The sequence below is a fragment of the Bicyclus anynana genome, chromosome 26, assembly GCF_947172395.1.
Source record: "Bicyclus anynana chromosome 26, ilBicAnyn1.1, whole genome shotgun sequence".
Classification (NCBI taxonomy): domain Eukaryota; kingdom Metazoa; phylum Arthropoda; class Insecta; order Lepidoptera; family Nymphalidae; genus Bicyclus; species Bicyclus anynana.
The window spans coordinates 3,061,578-3,080,816 of record NC_069108.1 but is presented as its reverse complement, the minus strand read 5'-3'; the positions used below and the strand labels follow the sequence as shown (position 1 = coordinate 3,080,816).

The following is a 19,239-nucleotide window of genomic DNA, read 5'->3' as shown; positions in this document are numbered from 1 at the left end:
CTTTCTATTACGCGTCAAAATTAAAAGGATATTTTTTTTTTCGGTTTTTTTTTTCGTACTTACACGGGTTTAATCTCTAAAAACATTCTAGTACGTACACATCATATGTAATTGTATTTACTATCCTGGAATCTTAAATCTAGGATGTAGATGGCGCTGCTTCATAAAGATTTCACGTTCTTCTAAGTTCCCATGGCATGGTTCGTCGCTTGATAAATTTATTGAAATTCGCTATGATTACAAGAAAATGTTCACTAAGTTATTAATTTAACAACAGATAAGCTTATTATGTTTTGTAATATAATACCATGTGATAGTTAGTTATCTTATAGTTTAAGTGTGAATAGTGAAACTGAAATGGCTGCGAAAACTTCGGAATGGCGACCCGGGCCCACTGTATGCCGTTGTTGCCTTTCAGAAGGCTGTTATAAGGACATTTCTACGGAATATTTCTGGATGGGGAAGCGCGAAGTGTATTCCGAGATGTTGTCAGACACTTTCGATTTATCTGTAAGTGATTTGTGATAGTTTCTTTACACACTAACGATTGGCGTCCATTTTCCCTTCCCTTTTTTTGGGTGTATTACCCGACCAAGTGACATGGGCTCGTTATTGTATTGTGTTTATATGAATCTGGGGTTCATGTGAATTTGGTTATTTTACAAAATCAATAATGCCTTCATGTGTAGGATGCCTTTTGTAACATTAAAACTTTGCTACAAAAAAAACCAACTATACACTGAATCAACATTTAATTTCACCAATAATATGTGATGCTCTGACGATACATTTTATATTAGTTTGTTACTCGCTGATAATGTAGCTTTCAATTTGGAAAATAATTTTAAAAATCTGGTTATGTGCGAAAGAGTAACAATCAAACAAATTCATATTTAATATTAGATTGGATAAACAAATAGTTTATCAGTCCATAAACATTTTTATCTGCAACCACCAAAAGCCATTACAGCCAAAAACTGTCATATTTACCTATGGTAGAAGATGGAAGTTAGTCCACTTCCATCTTAAATTGCATCATCACTTACCATCAGGTGAGATTGTAGTCAAAAGGCTAACTTGCAAAGAATAAAAAGAATGTCCCTTGAATAGGGATGATGACAGTTTTTTAAATTGTATATAAATTAAGAGTATGCTAATAGTAAAGCAATTTTGTAAAAGTAACAGGGCCGCGGATCCCTGAAAAACGCCCCATACAAAATGATCGTTAGATTTGTATGGGCGGTCAAATAAAATTACTAATATCTTTGTTGTTTGTGCGTTTATGTTTATAGTTCACACATTAAAAAATGTCACATTTAATGTAAGGAAGCTAAAACTGTATGAATTTTCATCTAATTACAATAAAAGATATTTAATAGATTTTGAAATTTTATAATCATATTTATTTTGCAAATATCCAGTCAATCTTTGCTTTTTATGTATAAATTAGTTAACATTGACCTTATTTACCCGAATGTATCATAAAAATCAATATATTCAAACCTAGTTGTCATCCCAATTCATACAAAGTGTTTTGGCTCACCTTTCTTGGCCCTTCTCTTCCATTTCCCTCCCACCTACAACAAGTATCTTTAAGTTCTTGACTTAATTACTTATTTATATTTTTACTATATATTACTTACGTTCTTGAATAGGCATCTTCTAGGCAAGCGTGTTTCACCAGGTCTCTCTTGATGAATACTACATACCAACAAATAAATTAGAAATGAAGGTAGAAAATGCATGTCATTTCATAAGTTATTTATTTTAAACTTGCTGACGCCACGCGGTTTAACCCGCGTGGTTCCCGTAGAAATATGGGGATAATATATAGCCTATAGCCTTCCTCAATAAATGGGCTATCTAACGCTGAAAGAATTTTTCAAATCAGACCAGTAGTTCCAGAGATTAGCGCGTTCAATCAAACAAACAAGCAAACTCTTCAGCTTTATAATATTAGTATAGATTATGTGTTTTGTTTATAAAATATATTAACCATATCTAATTGTTCTAAGCTTATTAATCAAATTTATTTTCATTGTTTTAAAAACAAGTTAATTATAATTATTATTAGGTGTGAAATGACTAGTGATTTATACCCTTGTTTTTAATTTGTTTGTTGGTAAACAGTACTCATCAAGAAAGGAAAGACCAGATATTTTTCTTTTTTCCAAACAAATTAAGCGTATAGTACTTGTAGAGCTTACTTTGCCGTGGGAGACTAACATTTCGAAAGACAACAAAGAAAAGTCAATAAATATGACCTAACAAATGAAGTAACTAAAAATGGCTATGTAGATAGTCCGTACGCTCTAGAAGTAGGTGCGAGAGGATTACCAGCAAAATCTCTCTATAACTTGCTTAAAGACTTTGGCCTCTCTAGAAATGCAGCTAGTTCTATATTAGAATCAGTATCCAAAGCTGCTCTAATAGTATCATACCAAATTTGGCTAAAAAGAACAACACGAGAGGAGGAGAGGAGTGTTAATCAATCGTCAAGGAATTCCTTAACCCTACATTCTGTAATCACAAGTCCTGGACTCGCTCGGAGTTATTCTCTCTACCACGCGATGGACCCGGCACCCGCATGGGGAATCCATAGAATGCTAAGATATTCATCTCTGTGATTAGCTAAATAGCCGTGTGAAGCTGTGATAGCCCAGTGGATATGACCTCTGCCTCCAATTCCGGAGGATGTGGGTTCGAATCCAGTCCAGGGCATGCACCTCCAACTTTTCAGTTGTGTGCATTTTAAGAAATTAAATATCACGTGTCTCAATCGGTGAAGGAAAACATCGTGAGGAAACCTGCATACCACAGAACTATCTTAATTCTCTGCGTGTGTAAAGTCTGCCTGACCCCTCATGCATGACCCCTCTCATTCTGAGAAGAGACTCGAGCTCAGCAGTGAGCCGAATATGGGTTGATGACGATTAGCTAAATGCAATGTATTGTTGTAGATCTCGTACTCCAAGTCGGGCGGGCCCAACAGTGCGAGCCGGCTGATCTGCGAGCCGTGCATCGGCCGCCTGCGCGACGCGGCCGAGTTCAAGCGGCAGGTGCAGGAGTGCGAGAAGACCTTCGTGCAGTGCCTGGACCCCGTCACCGCCCTCGCTGACATGCAAGGTACATACAACGTGTTAAAGAGGAGGGGCAGGAGTGAAAGTATGGATGATTGTTACTCTTTAACGCCGCCGCCGGTGAATCAATAATATCATATGGATTGAGTAGTTATGGTCTTACGTATAAAAGTAATATTTAATCAAATATATCGACTTCAACTACGCCTTTTAAAAACCATTGTACCTAGAAAAATAAAACAACAATATAGAAATGATTATCATGTCTTATTTAATTACTGTAAATTAATGCCAATAGACGTAAAAACAAAATATTCCATAATAACAGAGCAGTACCTTCAAATAAAACCTAAACTGAAGGAAATTACATACAATAAACAACTAAGAAGTTCAAAAAAATGTAAATTGTATGTACCGATCTTCATAAATGGGTATGGTAAGAGAAGGCTGGAATATATTGTTCCAACAATCTTTAACGATTTTCCGGATGCGGTAAAGAATCTTCTAAAAGATACCAATATACTCACGAACGTACATAAGCGGAAACTAAAGAATTATTTTTTGGGACAGCCTGTGTAGCGTCGCAGCACCGGTTCACTCACACTTTTATTTAACTACCCTATAATGATTATTCTTGGTATTTATCCTCTTCTGTTTGTTAATTACTTTTGTTCCTAAATATTGTATTATGCAATAATAACCAGTGCACAGTAAAACCAACTGTGGTTTGTGTTGCACTGTGGTTAGGCTTAATTTAAATGTGTTTTTTTGTTGTAAATAAATAAAATAAATAAATAACTATTGAACCGATTTGTATGAAAGGCCACCACCCACCGGCCCATACAACGTCGGCCCGGAAAACCCAGGTCGACTGATTCAGTCGAGTCAAATTTCACGCCTATCTGTGAGGTCAACTGATTTTGACAAGTTTTTTCGCGTCGCATATTTTATTTTTTAGTAATTTTATATTTTCTTTGTGTTTCTCTCTGACTTATATAGAGTGTAGTGAAACAAAAAAGGATGGCATATAGTCCCTCACTACTTCTACAAAACACGTCTATGATTATGAAATTATTTTTTTAAAACCGCGCTCTGGGTGCGCGGTCCGCAGACGCGTGGTTTCAAAGACATATTTTTTTTAAATCTTTGTACATTATGAGTGTTTTATTCTTTGGTAGAGTAAATTATTGTATAGAAAAATTAAAAAAACAAAAGACTATCTAGAAATAAAAATTAAAAATGATTAAAATAAGTCGTAAAACTTTGTAGCAAACTTTTTCGAAAAAGTAATGTTTACATTATTAAAGTAGAATTATCAAGATTTTTTAAACATACGAGTAAATTGCCGGGTGGTTAGGACAGGCCTGGGCCGGGGATATGGCATTCCCCTTTAGATTGGAAATAGATTTTACTCTGGATTAAAACACATAGGCCACTTTTCATACCGAAAAATTTATGGTTCCCGCGTGATTTGTGAAAAACAAAATTTCACGCGGACCAAGTCGCGGGCGTAAGCTAGTTATTAATATTTTTTATTAATAATATCCCACTTCTGATGTCAGAGTAAACGCTTTCCAATATATTTCTCAATCCTCAATCAACCAGTATGAGCTGTAGGTAATTACTCAATTGCCTTCATCGCCTCCTCAAAACTACATAGAGACCCAACCACGCTCCAGGTTGTCAAACCTCCCTCAGAACTTTTTAAATTTATTCTATTTTCGAATGTTAAATAATTTTCTTGCATTTTATTTTAAATCAAATTAAATATGAACTCTTCAAAAACCTACTATGAACTTTCTTTCCAAAGCTCGAAATAAACAATATTTGCTTCTATCCACCAACTCTGTTCTAACTAAGTACTTCCTCCAATATATATTTTTTTTTAATAAATAAATAAATATACTTAAACAATACACATCACTATCTAGCCCCAAAGTAAGCAAACAGAGTAGCTTGTGTAATGGGTGCTAAAATACAAATATTTTCCAGTTGTGGGATTTATTTAATTTAATAAAATAAAAAGACTTTATTTAATTTAAAAGAAAATAAATAAATGAGAGTATAAATAAATAATTAAAAATAAAGCATAGATGCTTGTGTGCAACTGCATGCCAATGGACGATGAGTACTAATGTGGTGCATCCCCGCAGTGACCCTCGAGCTGGAGAAGGAGGTGAAGGTGGAGATGGTGAAGGAGGAGAAGATGCGCCTGAGCGACGACGACGACTACGGCGCGCACGACTACGGCGACGACGACGACGACTACGACGACCGTGAGTTGGCCCATTTTATACCGACGGAGAAACTAAAAGGCAGAGTAATATTTTTTCTTTACAAGTTAGCCCTTGACTACAATCTCACCCGCCCTAGCCAAGTCGCACGTCGATTCTCTTTCTACGATCGCTAACGCTACGAAAACGACGACGAACTACGTGGCGCAGTGGTATGCGCGGTGGATTTACAAGACGGAGGTCCTGGGTTCGATCCCCGGCTGAGTCGATTGAGATTTTCTTAATTGGTCCAGGTCTGGCTGGTGGGTGGCTTCGGCCGTGGCTAGTTACCACCCTATCAACAAAGACGTATCGATAAGCGATTTAGCGTTCCGGTACGATGTCGTGTAGAAACCGAGAGGTGTGTGGATTTTCATTCTCCTCCTAACAAGTTAGCCCGCTTCCATCTTAGACTGCGTCATCACTTACAACCAGATGAGATTGTAGTCAAGGGCTAACTTGTACAGAATAAAAAAAAATTAAAGAAAACCAGCCCAGCCGGACCTTCGTCTTGTAAATTCACCTCGCATACCACTGCGGAGGTCGTCAATAATGAAATATGCTTTGGCAGTCTATGTATGCACATTGCACGTATGTATGTATGTTTGTATGTCGACATAACGTCTAAACTACTGTACCGATATAATGCATGAGATGTTAAAAGATTCCTAATGTTGTTTTGGCTGACATAGGCTATATCAATTACTTATAGGCTATAATTAATTACTAATATTATAAAGCTGAAGAGTTTGTTTGTTTGTTTGATTGAACGCGCTTATCTCAGGAACTACTGGTCCGATTTGAAAAATACTCTCAGTGTTAGATAGCCCATTTATCGAGGAAGGCTATAGGCTGTATTATATTTTCAAAAAAATAGCGATCCTTTCTAAAATTCCAAAAATGTAACTCAAGGTGTACAAAAGTTTTGTTTACATGGCGTGCGCTGCAAAAACTATTGATGCTAGAATAAAATAATGTACTGCATATTTACAGAACACATCATTTCCTACAAAAAGTGTCGCGACACCATATATCTATCTTCTACATTTTAGTACCTTTTGTACTTTAATAAATTATTAAAATCATATACTAAGGTTTACGTCATTATTTACACAACTAAACTTAAATCATTATCAAAATTAACTATTAATCAAGAGGATATTATAGATATAAGATTTGCCTTTTACAGTATGTTAATTAGTCATATAGATTCGGAGATATTACAAAATTTCTAAAAGACGCAAAAATGCCGTTAAAAGACGCCCCGCGGTTTCACCCACATAGTCCCTGTTCTCGAAAGAACACTGAGTAAAAATTGACACTCGCAAATAACGTCACCTTCTATCGGTTAAAGAATTTTCAAAATCGATATCAATGAATCGCTGAATGTGTTGATAAGCGCAACTTTTCAGTTGTGTGCATTTTAAGAATTTTTTTTAGTTTTAAAAAGAATATTTGCCATATTTTTTTTTGAGTTGAGCTATTGAAGCTTTTTAGATTTAATATCACGTGTCTCGAACGGTGAAGGAAAAATATCGTGAGGAAACCTGCATACCTAAGAATTTTCTCAATTCTCTGCGTGTGTGAAGTCTGCCAATCCGCATTGGGCCAGCGTGATATACTATTGGCCTAACCCCTCTCATTCAGAAAAGAGAAGAGAAAGAGTTGTAGAAATTCTCAAACAAATAGAGGTTAAATTCGACACTCAGCGGCTGAATGATTCCCTGGGGGTGCCCCTACAACGTCTATGAATTTCACTATAAGACTAAGATACTACTAGAACAGCTTTGGATACTCGTTCTAATATAGAACTAGCTGCGCTTCTAGAGAGGTCAAGGTCTTTAAGCAAGTTATAGAGAGATTTTGCTGGTAATCCTCTCGCACCTACTTCTACGACGTACAGACTAACTACATAGCCATTTTTAGTTACTTCATTTGTTGGGTCATATTTATTATGATCATAATTTTTTATTCTTTACAAGTTAGCCCTTGATCACAATCTCACCTGATGGTAAGTGATGATGCAATCTAAGATGGAAGCGGGCTAACTTGTTAGGAGGATGAAAATTCACACCCCTTTCGGTTTTTACACAACGTATTGGAACGCTAAATCGCTTGGTGGTACATCTTTGCCGGTAGGATGATAACTAGCTACGACCGAAGCCCGACCTGGACCGATTAAGAAAACATCAATCGGCCCAACCGAGAATCGAATCCAGGACCTCCGTTTTGTAAATTCACCGCGCTTACCACTGCGCCACGGAAGTGTAGCTGTCAAGGACTATATGTTTAGTTTGTTACCTACCCAAGTTGAAAGCCTTGTGTAAGCTTCTGCTTTTCAACCGACTTCAAAAAAAGGAGTTTTTCAATTCGGAGCGCATGTTTTTTTTAATGTTATCTATAACTTCGTAATTTATTAACCAATTTTGAAAATTCTTTTTTTCGTTTGAAAGAGTATACCTCCAGATTGGTCCCATTTCATTTTCATGCAAATCGGTTTAGTAATTTTATGTTAAAATCAAAATAACTGAAATATGTCTTTGAAGTCGGTCCCATTTTTATGTTAAAAACATATCTATACTAATATTATAAAGCTGATGAGTTCGTATGTTTGTTTGAACGCGCTAATCTCAGAAACTACTGGTCCGATTTGATAAATCTTTCAGTGCTAGATAGCCCATTTATCGAGGAACGCTGTAGGCTATACATTATCCCCGTACTCCTACGGGAACGGGAACCACGCGGGTGAAACCGCACAGCGTCTTCTAATAATCTAATACGTCCATTCTCTTTTAGTCGACGACCAACCGCTCACCAAGCTGGCGAGCAAAATACCCAAAAAGGAAGACGTTGACGTGTTGGACTTACTAGACAACGCCAAAGTCACCGAGAAACGAAAGTCCAGCACCAAAGTCAAGGGCCAGCCGTCCAAGAAGTCCAAGTGCAAGCAAACCGCCGGCTCGAGCAAGCAACAGAAACCTGAGCCGAAGAAAAAGAAAGGTAGGCTTTCATATATTTTGTATACGGCGATTTAACTTGATGCTGTGAATTTATTTAAATAATATGAGTTTTTTGTAAATATATTACTTATTTATTTATGTATTATTCAACAAAAACACAATTTTTTTAAATTAAGCCAACCATAGTGCAACACAAACCACAGTTTTACTGTGCACTGGTTATTATTACATAATACAATATTTAAGAACAAAAGTAATTAACAAACAAAAGAGAAGAAATACCAATAATAATCATTATAGGGTAGTTAAATAAATATCGTAAAAGTGGGAGTGAACCGCTGCTGCGATTAAAATTAAGCAAACAATAATCAATTCGTCATCAACCCATATTCGGCTCACTGCTGAGCTCGAGTCTCCTCTCAGAATGAGAGGGGTTAGGCCAATAGTCCACCACGCTGGCCCAATGCGGATTGGCAGACTTAACACACGCAGAGAATTAAGATAATTCTCTGGTATGCAGGTGTTTCCTCACGATGTTTTCCTTCACCGTTTGAGACACGTGATATTTAATTTCTTAAAATGCACACAAGTGAATAGTTGGAGGTGCATGCCCCGGACCGGATTCGAACCCACACCCTCCGGAATCGGAGGCAGTGGTCATATCCACTGGGCTATCACGGCTCATAATCATAATCATATACTAATCAATTAAAAACACTATAGTATTGATGAATTAATTTTGATTATTCAAAATTTGAAACGTCGAGTCACAGATTAAAGAATAGTAGGCAGATGGAGCGCACGGTACACGACGGTGTCGTAGGCGCTCCAAATACATAATTCAAAAAGTAATACATTCTCGAGTCAATACGACACGAATCGTCGCATCAGTAACTTTCAATATTATTCAAGAAAAGTGGCGTCTTGTGTTTTTAAATATTTTAAAAACTGTTCACAAAAACTAAATAAATAAGATGGAGTTTTTTTTATTGGTAATTAAAATTATTGATTATTACATTAATTAAGTAATTGTTGTTAGTGTTCAATTTGTTGTCAAGGAGACGTTTGGGGTTTTTATGAGTTTCACCGGCTTCTCTGAGCACGAGTCTCCTCTCAAAATGAGAGAGGTTAGGCCAATAGTCCACCACGTTAGCCCAATGCGGATTGGATAATTAAGGGAAATAATTAAAAAATAAATTAGGTAAAATTATTGGTATACATAATTATAATAATTTGAATATTTCCTTGAAAAACAAAATCATTATGTTATTGTAGTATATTTCATAAATTCACAGCAATAAGTTTTGTCGACGTTAAGTTGTCAGTTTTTCTGCTGTTGCCTCCTCACACACACACAAATACAAACACACACACACACACACACACACACACACAACACTCAAGTATAATACGGTTTTCAAAACAAATCTCAACTATCTACGAGTATAAATTCTATAGATAGGTACATTTAAGATGACTAGACTGTCCTAGGTGGAATGCATAAGGTTTGTAACTAAGGAAGGCAATACACGTACAAAAATGGAAAATTGTCGTCTCAAAATTCACAACCTATACCATATTTATAACCATATTTCATTTATATATTTGTTTGTATAGGCTCTGAAACTACTGAACCGATTTAAAAAATTGTTGGGAAGTGCGAAGCGAGTGCTATAGGCTATATTTATCCCCGTACTCCTACGGGAACGGGAACTACGCGAGTGGAACCGCGTGGCGTCTGCTAATGTAGTTATACAGGATGCTCGGGTGTATTTCCCCTTCAAGTCCATTTATAGATATTTTTTTAAACTTAATATATAATAAACTTTTTATGTTTTTATACAAAGTAATTCAAATAATTCCGATTATCCATGTAACACACGCCTATATCTATCCTTGCATTTTAATATACGTAAAACTTGGCCACGTCATAATTATAAAGATGCGTATAAGGAACCCATTTTAAGATTTATTTACAAAAGAAATGTTATTTACTCCGAAAATATTCATTTTTGAACATGTTCCTTGAACATTTTAAATTAATTTTCGGTAAAGAATATAACCCCAGATAAAAGGAGTTACTCCCTAGCACCCTGTATAACAATGAATCTTGGATCTTCCTAATCGCAAATCTCGAGAACGGCTGAACGGATTTCGCTAATCTATACTAATATTATAAAGCTGAAGAGTTTGTTTGTTTGTTTGTTTGATTGAACGCGCTAATCTCAGGAACTACTGGTCCGATTTGAAGAGTTCTTTCAGTGTTAGATAGCCCATTTATTGAGGAAGGCTATAGGCTATATATTATCTCCATGTTCCTAAGGGAACGGGAACCACGCGGGTGAAACCGCGCGGCGTCAGCTAGTTCTTTTTATAGAATACTCCTTGAAGTATGACTTACAGAGAGAAAAATTATAATAGTCTAAAATATATATATATATATATATATATATATAAGAGGCAATTTGAACTTTAATACCATACCATAAAGTCCAAGTGTTAGTGGAAAAGCTATAATAGTGAGTCAAAGCGAAGCTTTTTTTTTTATTTACAAGTTAGCCCTTGACTACAATCTCACCTGAATCTCACCTGGATGATGCAGTCTAAGATGGAAGCGGGCTAACTTGTTAGGAGGAAGAAAATCTGCCTTCTATTGGACTTGTCATCATCATTATCATCAATAACCCATAATCGGCTCATTGTTGAGCACGAGCCTCCTCTCAGAATGAGAGGGGTTAGGCCAATAGTCCACCACGCTGGCCCAATGCGGATTGGCAGATTTCACACACGCAGAGAATTGAGAAAATTCCCTAGTATGCAGATTTCCTCACGATGTTTTCCTTCACCATTTGAGACACATGATATTTAATTTCTTAAAACGCACACACTAAAAAAGTTGGAGGTGCATGCCCCGGACCGGATTCGAACCTGCGCCCTCGGAATCGAATGCAGAGGTCGTATCCACTGGGCTATCACGTTTCACTTGCATTGTAGTGATTGTTTATCAACAAAAAATTGAGAATTTTGAAAAACCCACGAAGGTCATGAAACTATTAATTACACTCTTGATCAAGTCATCAATATTCTCTTTCAGTGCACTTTCATTTGAAACCCCACTATTCGAGTATATTTGCATACATTATTCTTCCCCACTTTCATCCCCACAACTTATAAACGGCTCAACCGATTTTCATCAAACATATCTAAGGACACTCGGACATAACTCACCTTTCATCCAAAAAAACTAAATTGAAATCGCTTCATCCGTTCGGAAGCTATGGTGCCACAAATATATAGACACGTCAAACTTATTACACTCTCTCTTTTTGGTTGGGGTGTTAACAAATTAAAAACCCATACTTTAATATTATAAATGTTGTCCATCTTTCACGGCAAAACGGAGTGACGAATTGACGTGATTTCTCAAGTGGAGATAGTTGAAGGGATGGAGAGTGACATAGGCTTCTTTTTGTCTCTTTCTAACCCCCGACTTCTCTAGTATGGGGGTGGAAGTTTGAATGGAGCATTTGTAGGGTAGGGGCAGGAGTAGGGTAGGTAGGGAAAAAGCGCACATTAGTCAAAGCGAAACTTGACCGGGTCCGCTAGTGAGGATATAAATCGCATGACAACACACAGACATAGAACTATACTAGAGCGACATCTCAAAAAACATGACACAACTGTCAATTATTTTTTCTGAAATTACAAAAAAAACAAAATTTCTATTACAAAAAAGACTAAATGGAACAGTACAAAGGCTGACAATATTTTGATGTGATGCATGTTTTGTGTATAGTTTTAAGCGTGGACACGACTTTCAGTCACACTTCAGAGGACGTAATATGCGAACAAAGGACATGTCAGGTGAAGGGAAATAGACAAAAAGCAACCAAAATAGACAAATATCAACCAACCGGTAATATCGCTATCGCTTTCATTGCGTTGGGACGAAAGAGATGGAACTGGAACTACTCCGCGGCCATTGTTTGTAATTTTGTCTATTTCTCTTCACGAAATATTCTTCTTTGGTCGCATGCTAGGCGTACATAAATAATTATGAACTATGTCGTTGAGAACAGAGTGATTTTCTAACAAAAACGGTATTTATGTCACCGTTAGATTGTAAAATACCTTAGTTTATAATCTAACTTATGATATTATAATCTGCCGTTATATTGTGAACTAAAAATACTGATTACAATTTAACGTGTTATTTTTCGGTTTATTATAATCTATCGGAAGTGAAACCGTTAAATTGTCAATCAGGATAAATTTACCATATTTACAAAAATATTGCAGCGGGCATAATAAAAATAGTAAAAAATTACAATGGACAAATCAATGAAAAAAGAAAAACAAAGAAAATCGGAGGGGTGGCCGGTGCGTTTCTCATTTTTTTTTAACACTTAATTTTAAAGACTGTTCTTCTATTAGTAGAATGTTGTTATTGTTATAAGTATAATTTAGTCAAATCTAAAGTTAGGTTAGGTTTGAATATGACAATTCGGGTGCACGCAGGCCAGGCACTTAGGTAGTCTTTAGGTATAATAAACAATAAATAAATATGTGATGATAGGGATGATGACAGTTTTTTAAATTGTATATAAATTAAGAGTATGCTAATAGTAAAGCAATTTTGTAAAAGTAACAGGGTATCTGCGATCATTACTTTCGGAGCTACAGGGATTTAAAGGGTCAGATTTGCGGCGCTGCCGCGGATCCCTGAAAAACGCCCCATACAAAATGGCACGAACTAATGACGTCGTAGGCAATGTAATGATCGTTAGATTTGTATGTGCGTACAAACAAAATTACTAATAATGTGTTTCATTCCTAACTCTATGGACACTAAACGGTCTGCTGTAAGGCCGACCAATCAGGGGCAACTTCGGTCAGTTGACGTTTTAAGATTGCAATTTAACGGTTTCTCTTCCGATGATTATAATATACCGAAAAATAACACGTTAAATTGTAATCAGTATTTTCAGTTCACAATATGACGGCAGATTATAACATCACGAGTGAGATTATAAACTAACGGATTTTACAATTTAACGGTGACATTTATATGAGAAGATTTAGTAGTATTAGAGCTAGTTTAAACTGGACGCCAATATTAAAATGTACTTTTATTAAAATATTAAAATGTAATTTATTTATTGATTGTTTGTTTGTTCAACTCGAAAAATACTAGACCGATTTTAAAAAATATTTCGTCTTTAGAAAGCTACATCTTTACCGAGTAACATTGGCTATATTTTATCCCCGTAAAAGTTCCGTAATCACTAAATTACGGAACTTTTGACGGCCTCCGTGGCGCAGTGGTATGCGCTGTGGATTTACAAGACGGAGGCCCTGGGTTCGATCCCCGGCTGGGCCGATTGAGGTATCTTAATAATTGATCCAGGTCTGGCTGGTGGGGGGCTTCGGCCGTGTCTAATTACCACTCTAACGAGAAAGACGTGATTCAGGTTTCCGGTACGATGTCTTGTAGAAACAGAAAGGAGAGTGAGTTTTCATCTTCCTAACAAGTTAGCCCGCTTCCACCTTAGATTGCATCATCACTTACCATCAGGTAAGATTGTAGTCAAGGGTAAAGAATAAAAAAAAAACTACGCAAGTGAAACCGCGGGGCGTCTGCTATTATAAAAATACCATTTTTTTTAACATCCGGCTCAAATTTTATATAATTATACGTGAAACTTGAGTATCACGTATAATTATATAAAATTTGAGCCGGATGTTAAAAAAAAATTGGTATTTAAATAATAAAAAAAATAAATAATTTTAATATCTATGGGAAAAACGTGGTTTTGGTTGGTTTGCGTATCTGTGATGATATTTATGATGCACGTCACGACATAATATCGTGAAGAGAATAAGACTTATTAGACCAATAGCAGTCTAATCAGAAAATATCGCTCACTCTTTCTTTTTTTGCAACGAAAAAGCGATGACTCCGGTTCGACGCTACTTGTCGACAATATGGCATGTCTTCACGAGATGTGTTAGGCCTATTGTATCGATTTTTGTTTATATACAAAAATGTAAATGATAATTTTGTGGTAGATATAAATTATCTGAGATGATTATTTGAAGAAAGACATTTTTGAAAGTCCTGTCCACGCTTTGAATTTGATGGACGAATGCTTAAGGCTCCATTGCAGAATTTGTTTAAGAAAATATTTGTTTATCCTATAACCTTCTCCGTATTATGGTCTCAAATCGTTCCAAGTTTCATTTCAATTCATTACATAGTTTCAGCGTGATGCCCGGTTAACAAAAATACGGACAGACAGACAAAAAATAAAAAGAAAATATTTTTGGCTTTATCATCAAGGTATCAATTATACTAAAACTAAAATTAAATCCCTCGCAACTAATATCTTCAATGTACAGAAATGGACATGTTACAGTTTTATTATAAGTATAGAGTAAGCCCGTCAACCCATATTGAAGCAGTGACCCTGAACTTAGATCCATTAGTTTAAGTCCCATACCCCCTCTCCTATAAGCGTACTCGTACGTAATTTTTTTTAAAGTGGGACGTCAAATTTGAACGATTGCAATCTTAAATTTGACTCTTCCATTGTTTTAAAAATAGACAAAATTCGTCCATCAAATTGTATATATTGTGTACGTATTTATCACTTCATTATTGCCAATCGATATTTTTCAAAACAATGCAATTTCAGTTTACCCAATGGAAAATGTCGCTTGGTAATTGTTGTAGCTCGTAAGATAACTTGATTTTGAACAACGTCGATAAACTATTTTCAGCTGAGATGAACTTTGTTTTACGCAAAGCTGTATTAAAATGCGTTCTGAGAAGTTGCTTCTCTTACAAACTCAACTTGAGTTATTTAATTATGATCCTTATTATCGAATAATGAATTTCGTTATGATCTTAGATCTAAAACGGATGTTTTGGCGTTTGTAAAAAAGACGGTGTGCTAAAAACACGATTAGTAGACCACAAAGGTTCAATATGCTCTTAGAACATCGGAGGTCAATAGAGATTATGCTATCGATTTAAGAGTGAACTGATTCATGAACAAATCTGATTTATGATCGAGAACCTCCCGTGAACTCCCGATATAAGATTCTCGCTTTGTTGGAAAACATGAATTCTGATTATTGTTTATGTGCACATATATTATTACGAACAAGTTGTATTATTGAATAATAACCTCTTAGTAGAAACACATATTTGTGCTATGCCGTAAGGGAACGATTATTTCAGGAATATATTATAACCGTAAAACAGACGCGTTGACTTTTTGTTATAGTCACAAAAACTATTAGTAAACGTTATAGAAATGATACATATACAAAACATTTTGTGTCAATATAAGTGCAGGTTAAATTATGTCAGGGAAATCTACCGTATTTTAAAACAGAAACCGAGCTTTTGTGATACTCAAAGCAAAAAGTAAAAGTAACGCCATAAAAATGAAACACAACACGTTGGAAAAATACAAAGAATGTGATCCAATGCACGCAAAAAGTAAATGGAATGTCAGCAGTCGGTATAGCGGTAATTCTTTTTGTTTTAGAGGAGTGGTCCGACCCTGCGCGGGAAAACGCCGGTACGATCATAAAGTGTACGACCGCCTACCCCTTCCGGGTGAACGATAAGTGCATTGTCTGCGTGTACTGCCAGGAACTATACGAGGACCCTGACGTGTTCAGGGGACACATGGACTCGGAGCATTCGGACTTCAACGAGAAAGTGGCGTTTTACAACCTGCCTAAACTAGAATTCATCAAAGCCGACCTCTCCAATCTAAAATGCAGGCTGTGCGGACAACAGTTTGATACGCTCGAAAATATCGCTGATCATTTGAAAAATATACACGGACAAGCTGTAAATTTGAACGCTAAATTGGGTGTAATGCCTTACGTGTTGAGGAAGGATGTATTCAATTGCGTCGTCTGTGGCCAGAGTTGCCCGTCTTTGTTCCATTTGAACAGGCACACTATAACGCATTTCCTGAGTTACGTTTGCCATTTTTGTGGGAAGAGCTACGTCGCTACCACAGGATTGCTAAGGCACGTTCGATCAAAACACCAGGAGTACAAAGTCTCTTGTCGGAGATGCGGGAAAGTTTTCCCCAACATGGAGGCGAAAGAGAAGCACAGGAGAACGGAGAAGTCGTGCATGCCGTACTGCTGCTCGAAATGTCCGGAGAGGTTCCACGATTGGAAGATCAGGAAGCGCCACATGGAGACGGAGCACGGACAGAGCAAGCGCATAGACCGCTGCGCCGACTGCAACATAACATTCAGCAAAGGCAGCGCTTACTATCAGCACTTTAAGCTGAAGCACTCGAAGGACTGCGTGGTGTGCAAGCACTGCGGCATGAAGTTCATTTGTCGCTCGCGTTACAAACGACATTTGTCGACGCATGTCAGTTATAGTGCGTAAATTTTCGCGAATTGATAGCATGTTTTTTTTTGATAGGCTATTAAGTTCAACGCTTAGTTACATTTTTATCCAATAGGACTATTACCATTGTTAAATGTGCCTAAGATGCCTCAACGACATTACTCGTAAAGACAAAGTCACCCAATGGCGGCGGAATAGAAATTATTGCCGTGTCTCTTTTGTTGCGGTGAGATGAAAGGGAGAGCGATATTTTAACTCCGTTGCTATTTGACGACTATTTGTCTTCACGAAATATCTTGTAGCGCGCGTCATAAACCTACATACATACTATTTTAAAGTTTAAGAGTTAAGTCCTATGAATTGTTAATTATGTAATCATGAAGACAACATGACTTTTTTATGTAATAACAGATCGAACCCGCTGTAAAACACATCAAATGATTTAATCACAATTGGCGTTTCGTCAGATAGCAGTATTGTACTTTGTAATCCAGTGAAAATATACAACATTTCGAGGGACTCAGGGGCGTAGTTACCGCCGTATCAATGATACGAGGCCCCAGGACTACTGGGATTCTACGTGTGAGTGCAACATTAGTAAAATGTAGGTAATCCACAATCTCTTTTTTTTCCCCTGTCTATTCCCAAAAGTTAGAACGCGAACATTTTCGTTGCTTTTCTGAGAAAATTTTCCCTTCATTTGGGGCTCCTCCAACTAATTTTGATACAGAGCCCCTCCAAGGCACGCTAAACCACTGAGTAGGGTTATGATAGGAAAAGGGAACAAGAAGTAACTGCACATGAAAATTCTCAGGTGTGCAGGTTTCCTCACGTCGTTTTCCTTCACCGTTTGAGACACGTGATATTTAATTTCTTAAAATGCACACAACTGAAAAGTTGGAGGTCCACGTCCGGGACCGGATTCGAAGCTACGCCCTCCTAGTAGAAGTCGAGGGCTAACACGGCTCTCGTCACTTTAGATTATTCGACACTTATTAGAATGTTGTGCAACTGGCTCTTTGTAGGATACGTGTTAAAAAGTTTTGGCTTTTTATTGATCAATGAATTCTTTATACATTTTGCTATTTATTATAGTAGCAGCACATCATGACCTCGAATCGGCGCAAATTGTATTAACATAAGGGCTTTTTTGGGCTGGTATCCAGGGCAATAAAATAAAAAATAAATCAATGAATTCTTTTGGGCTTTTAAAAGCTGGTATGCAGGGCAATAAAGTGAAAAAATAAATCAATGAATTCTTTATACATTTTGCTATTAACTAATATTTTTAATATTTATTAATATTAGCGGCACATTATGACCTCGAACAGGCGCAAATTGTATTAGCATAAGGGCTTTTTTGGGCCACATTATAAATATGAATGTACTTTTAATGAATTTAAGAATTTAGATGAATAAAGAAATCTCTCTAATCTTTTTTATTGTTATTTCAACTTTGTTTACCCTTTGGTTTGTACCCATCTACGGTTGATGTTCGTATACAGATTATGCATTGATAGATATTTTTATCAGAAAGGTAAAACGATAATTGTATGTAGTAAACGTGGAAATTCATCACATCCTCAATTACGAACTGTGGAATCATGTAATAAGTAGAAAAAACAAACTTTTCTGTAAGAGTTAAATAATCTTGCTACTCAATTGATTGAGATTCAACTCTTAGGACTACTAAAGTAGTTTATTATAAAAAAAAATGTAACCTCTAAATTGGACATGTCTATAATGCTCAAAAAATAAGTCTTTTTTTATTTACAGTTAAATGACGAAAATTAAATATCTCTGAGGATTAGAATAATTACAGCGCCATCTAACATTACTTTGAGTACCTAATTTGATAACGATATCTGTTAGAAACGTCAAAGTACGTGTCGTTTATCTGTGGACATCTGTTACTTCACGATCTCGGAGAGAGACGCGGTAACTCTCAAGTTTATGAAGTTGAACACTTGAGCTGGGATCTACTCAGTTTAGTAGTGAGTGAGTCAGTTATCCGTATAGTCCGGCCGTTGCATTGTTTAATTACTTGGCTGGGAACCAACGCGTGCGAGACTTGTGGCAAGTCGTTCTTAAACAAGGAAAATTTGAAGCGGCATATCCAGTATGTGCACAGCGATTATAAGTTTGTGCATCAAGTGCAAACGCAGCTTCGAGTCGGTACGACAGCGTAGAAAGCATGTCGCGGATTCTTCCAATTGTTGGCCGTTTAGCTATCCTCAATGTCGACAGCGCTTCTTGACCCGTCGCATTGAGAGTGACCATATGACAGAAGCCCATGGCCAGGCACCATATCGCTGTATCGTGATGCATACGAAGGAGAAGTCATCTTCCTTGCACAATTTGCTCTAAAACGTTTTCGAGGAAGCAGAATCTGTCACAGCACAGTTGGGTGCACAAGCGCGTCCAACCGCTTTGAGTGGAATTTGTGTTAAAGGCAGTTTAGAAACACTACCACCCCGAGTGGTCAACTTTTGACCTCCAGAGCTATCTATGTATACTTATCACTTGATTATTGCCAA

The 19,239-nt window shown here is 36.7% G+C and overlaps 1 protein-coding gene across 28 annotated transcripts in view; it reads left to right on the top strand.

Annotated features, from left to right (window-relative positions):
- Positions 1-152: 152 nt before the first annotated feature.
- The window catches only part of LOC112047122 (gastrula zinc finger protein XlCGF26.1), an 85,107-nt gene continuing 66,020 nt past the window's right edge, over positions 153-19,239 (top strand). For 12 of the 28 annotated variants that reach the window (XM_052889605.1, XM_052889604.1, XM_052889603.1 and 9 more), the window contains exons 1-4: positions 155-510; positions 2,961-3,126; positions 5,234-5,356; positions 8,150-8,353. In XM_052889605.1, the coding sequence (XP_052745565.1) occupies positions 358-510; positions 2,961-3,126; positions 5,234-5,356; positions 8,150-8,353 (646 nt within the window). In that variant the 5' untranslated portion in view covers positions 155-357. Of the gene's footprint in view, positions 511-2,960; positions 3,127-5,233; positions 5,357-8,149; positions 8,354-15,869; positions 18,136-19,239 lie in introns of those variants that run through there. The other 16 variants (XM_052889611.1, XM_052889608.1, XM_052889612.1 and 13 more) reach the window with 8 other exon arrangements.